General features: G+C 49.5%; 1 protein-coding gene across 1 annotated transcript; it reads right to left on the bottom strand.

Moving 5' to 3' along the window:
* Nucleotides 1-3511: 3511 nt before the first annotated feature.
* LOC104614107 (pancreatic secretory trypsin inhibitor) lies at nt 3512-3624 on the bottom strand (the record flags this gene model as incomplete). The annotated part of the gene is made up of 1 exon (XM_010290260.1): nt 3512-3624. A coding segment is annotated over one exon (113 nt), but the record flags the coding sequence as incomplete, so codon positions are not given.
* Nucleotides 3625-4353: the final 729 nt, after the last annotated feature.

Raw genomic sequence — 4353 nt, forward strand, 5'->3', positions numbered from 1 at the left:
GCCGAAACCTCCTCCCTTTCTCCACCCGGGGACCCGCACCCCGCGTCCCGCTGCGCCGGGCACCGCATCTGCCCTCCCGGCCGAGCCCGCAGCGCTGGGCCCCAGGCATGGGGTGCGAGCAGCAAAGCTTACCAAGGCCACTAGAGGAAAAAAACAGATTTTTGCCTAGAAAAATTGAGATTTTTTTGTTTTTCCGAGGCACTGGGTAGCTGGGTCCTGCGGGACAAGTCTGAGGCTGATGGCTCTCGGTGCCCAGGAACTGTGTGATGGAGCACTGGCACATGGACAAGGCTGGAGACAGGTCAGCTTGGTGATGGCTTGTTGGACTCTTCCTCCTGGCAAAGACTGTAAAGTAAGGGCTTTAATGCCCTGTATTTAACAAATGTAACTGCAAGTAATGAGACTGCTAAAATCTCATATTGCTTGGATGCTGGAAGTTTAGGAAAGGAAAACAAAATCCTTGATGCAAAAAAGAGCCTCCTTGTGAAGCCAGAGCCTGGCTCTCTCCTTAGGCATGTCCTAGCCTTGTCCTGGGGGCTCTGTCAGTAATCTGCTCGCAGCTCTTTATGGACATTACCAAAACAAAACGTATTTTTCAGGAAGGTGTTTTAAACGTCAGGGAGGTCAGGGAAAGGGGTCTGCTGTGTGTGTAAGAAATCCCAGTGCAAGACATGGCAATGCTTCCATTTTATTAGGAGTTAGTTTGTATAGGTGAGGGACAGCTTTGTGCTGTCTTCTCCAGGATGGTTGTGCCTTTTAGTTTTGAGCGAAGTTGGAGTGTGGAGAGGGCTTTTGGCACATTCCCCTGTTCTTTATGCGCACATTAGTGTTTCTTTGCCTGGAAGAGACATTAAAAATGCTAGAGGATGCCTTCAGGTCCCTGAGACACAGAAAAGCCTGGCTCAGAGGACAAAGAAAGAAAGAAAAAAAGGAAAATACTGCTTAAATCATCATTTAAGTGTTATTTGCAGGAGGTAAGGCCACATATACTTGACAGGGAGTTCAGGGTTACCATGGACATGCGTTAATTAATTCCAATAATCTCAAGAGCTGGCGCTTCCTGATACCTCCTGGCAGAATAATTCACCTCTGTGCTGTAGGACAGCACTAAGACACCTCTAATGCCTGTCTGGCTGCAGACGATAAAGGTTATGACTTTGTTTTGTAGATTTTTAAAGACAAATGCCTGCCATTGTGTCTTGCTTGGGCTTGGGCCTGCTCCCAGCTTCCCCTCTTGATTGCTTCTGCAGCAAAACTGAGGAAAATAATAAGGCGGCACCTGCAAAAAATTATTGTTATTTTTTTCCCAGCAGTGGACCTAATTACTCTGAATTGTTCCATTTTCACATGGAATCATGATGTTCTCCTCTTTGGAAAGACAAACCCATTTCTCAGGTGCATAGACAAATACTGGTAAAATGATTTTCAAGCTGTTTTGCGTTTTGCAAAAAGCATTTTGCACACTGGTCACAGTGAAGTGACCAAAGGCGACAAGTGAGGCATCACTGCCGCAGGGACCCGCCAGATGCTCTCACTCACAGCAGTTATTCCCAGACTCCTTGCAGGCCTCCAGCTCTTGTCAGACTGGTTGAACACACAAAACTGCAAACAACGCTTCATCCAGCCTCTGAGCTACCTGACTTTCCCCATGGACCAAAGCTTCATAGATGAGGACACTCCATTCATCTCTACCCTGAGGCATTTGGCATCAGGCAGCTTCAAAGTTCTGGTGCCCGGCCCAGATCACCCTGACCGGGAGACCAGATGGCTGTTGTTCCTAATCCCAAAACTTCTTTGCTTGGGAGCATTGCAGGGGAGCTGCAAGGCTCAGGGCTTTGACCCGCAGGAGCAGCACGTTTGCAGTTGCAGCTGCTGAGAGCTTGCACAAATGGGAGTTTGAAGAAGCCCAGGGATGCAGCGCCTGTCAACACAAGGTGGGTGCCAGCACCAGCTTCTCGTCCATTGCTTCGCTTCCCTGACTCCTGGCTGGCTCTGAATGCACCACTGGCTCAGTCTTTTTTCTTTTTTGTATGCCAGACTTTCCTTCTTGTGATCACTGAGGTCTCCCATCCCCTCCGAAGCCATGCTCCGCACCAGGGGGGTGTAGCATCCTTGACGCCACTTTGCTCCCTGCGTAGCTGGCTTTGAAGCCTTCCTCGCTGTCTTTACCCTGCTTTTGGTTCATGGCCAAAGCTCTAATGATGTTGTGTCTGATGAACCTCCCACCCCCATCTGCTGCACAATACAGCCGACAGCTGGTGCTGGGCTGCTGGCTTCCAGCATGGTCATTACTGCCCTGCCATGCCGCTGGGTCATTAGCCATGGCGCCTTCCTTCAGGAGATCCCACTCAGCATGTCTCTGCCTGACTGCATTGTCTTCACCCTTAAAATGTAAAACTAGCATCTGAGCAGGCCAGGAGCAGAATATGAGGCAGCCGCCTGGGTTAATGAAGGAAAGAGGGGACAACCAGGCGAATGGTTCTTATCCGGTCTCTTTTTCCTGGTGATCTGGACTCTGTTCCGTGCTACTGCAGAGTTAGCTGGGAGGCAATGCTCCTAAAAGCTGAATTTAGGTCCACAAGCCCATTCATCCAGGGATAGAAAAGCTGGAATTTGAGCTTCTGTTAGAGATATATCTACTGGTGGCAGATGGGTGTGTGAGCCTGATCACCAAAAATCCCTGCCTCCACCAGGCAAAGTCAAGGGTGAAGCTCCCTTAGCCCCACAGACTGGGGCATCTGGCTACAGATAAGACTCAATCTTCCCAACAGAGATTTTCAAACGACCTAATAGCATTGAGTTGGAAGTAATACCTTCACTTGTCTGACACAGAGTGCTTCCAATGTATAAATATATTCAAAATTACCTAGGGCCCAAGCCAGATGAAATGAGACAAGTCTTGCCAGAGACATCGCTAGCATTTGGACCTGGCCTTCTGCTAAGATGGTGCAATCTGGCACCAGCGCAGATTAAATATAAGGCTCATTCTTAAAAATACCCAGAGCAAATTGTATCCTTTTATATGCAGCGAAGACAGAAAGCAGAGCTCAGCTATAAATTGCTGGGGTGAAAACCCATGCTTTTTCTTCAGCCAGCACACATCTGAGGTCACCTGGAAAAATATTTTTCTGCCTGCGTGCTAGATCTGGGCAGACTTTGAGGACTTTGCCATTTGTCTGAGTTCCTGGACACCCGCCAGCACAGCCCGAGCAATGGCTGCAGCTTGGCAGCTGCAGGTGTGGGGAGATTTTGGCCGTGCGGTCCCTGCTTGTGGGCAGCTTGTGTGCTGTGAGCCGCACACAACAGACCTGTTTCGCAGACGGAGTCCACATGCTCAGAGCAGCGGGTGCAGCATCTGTGTGGGAGGCCAGATTCATGCCAGATGTGCTGGGCTCCCTGCCCACGCTCCACCCAGCTGCATGCAAACAGCTTTCTTTCTAGGAAATCCCAGGCATATGTAGTAGCCCTCGTCTCCACGATACTTAGACTTGCAGGAGGTCCAGATACTCACAGGTTCTGAAAGCACAACAGACACTCGTTGCCATATAGGAGGTTGTCTGTGCCACAAACGGGGTCGAAGATCTTTGTACAACCTTTTCTTAGGTCATAATTGCCACAAGCTGCCTGGAGACACAAAAGGGCAATGCTGAAAATATTAAACAAGCTTCCAATTTACTAAAGGAGCTTTGCATTCACAGGCAGCTGCATATTTTGTATATCTTGGTAACCCATCCCACCCTTGTCCAGAGCTCTGCCAACTGAAACTGAGTTCAGTTTCTGAACTCCCAGAAACCCTGGGACGGGCTGTCACCATGCGGTCCCTTGGCCAGCTGAACTCCGCCTGGCACTGCTGCACACCCTTAGGAGTAACACTCTTGAGTAACTAATGCTCCATGGGCAGCGCCTGATCATGTTCTTCCCAGTTTTTATTTTTATACCACAACAATACCTGCCCTCGCGCTTGCAAGCCGGAGAGTAAGGGGAGCTCTGATCTCTTGGCAGGTAACAGCAGTATTTAGCTCTTTACTAACAGTTTTTCTCCATCGAGTGTGGGGAAATGCAGTGGGAAGCCAGTGCCATCACTGGGATTTTGCTGTGGAGGATGGAAGATGGAAGGAGGTTTCCAGGCACTGGCATCTTTGGTCTGCCAACCCAGCAGCTCACTCCACTGTATTTAGCAACGCTGACTCCCCAGTGTATGGGTTAGTGCTGTCTCACTAAAGATGGGCATACCCTTGGGAGACACAAAAATAGGAGCTTTCACCTCTGTTCCTTTGCCAGCAGCTCCACCCGTCTCAGCGTTTCCTAGAGAAAGAGTGGAGTGAGAGAGAAGATGCCTTAGCACACATCATT

Source organism: Phaethon lepturus, unplaced genomic scaffold (assembly GCF_000687285.1).
Source record: "Phaethon lepturus isolate BGI_N335 unplaced genomic scaffold, ASM68728v1 scaffold56866, whole genome shotgun sequence".
Classification (NCBI taxonomy): Eukaryota; Metazoa; Chordata; class Aves; order Phaethontiformes; family Phaethontidae; genus Phaethon; species Phaethon lepturus.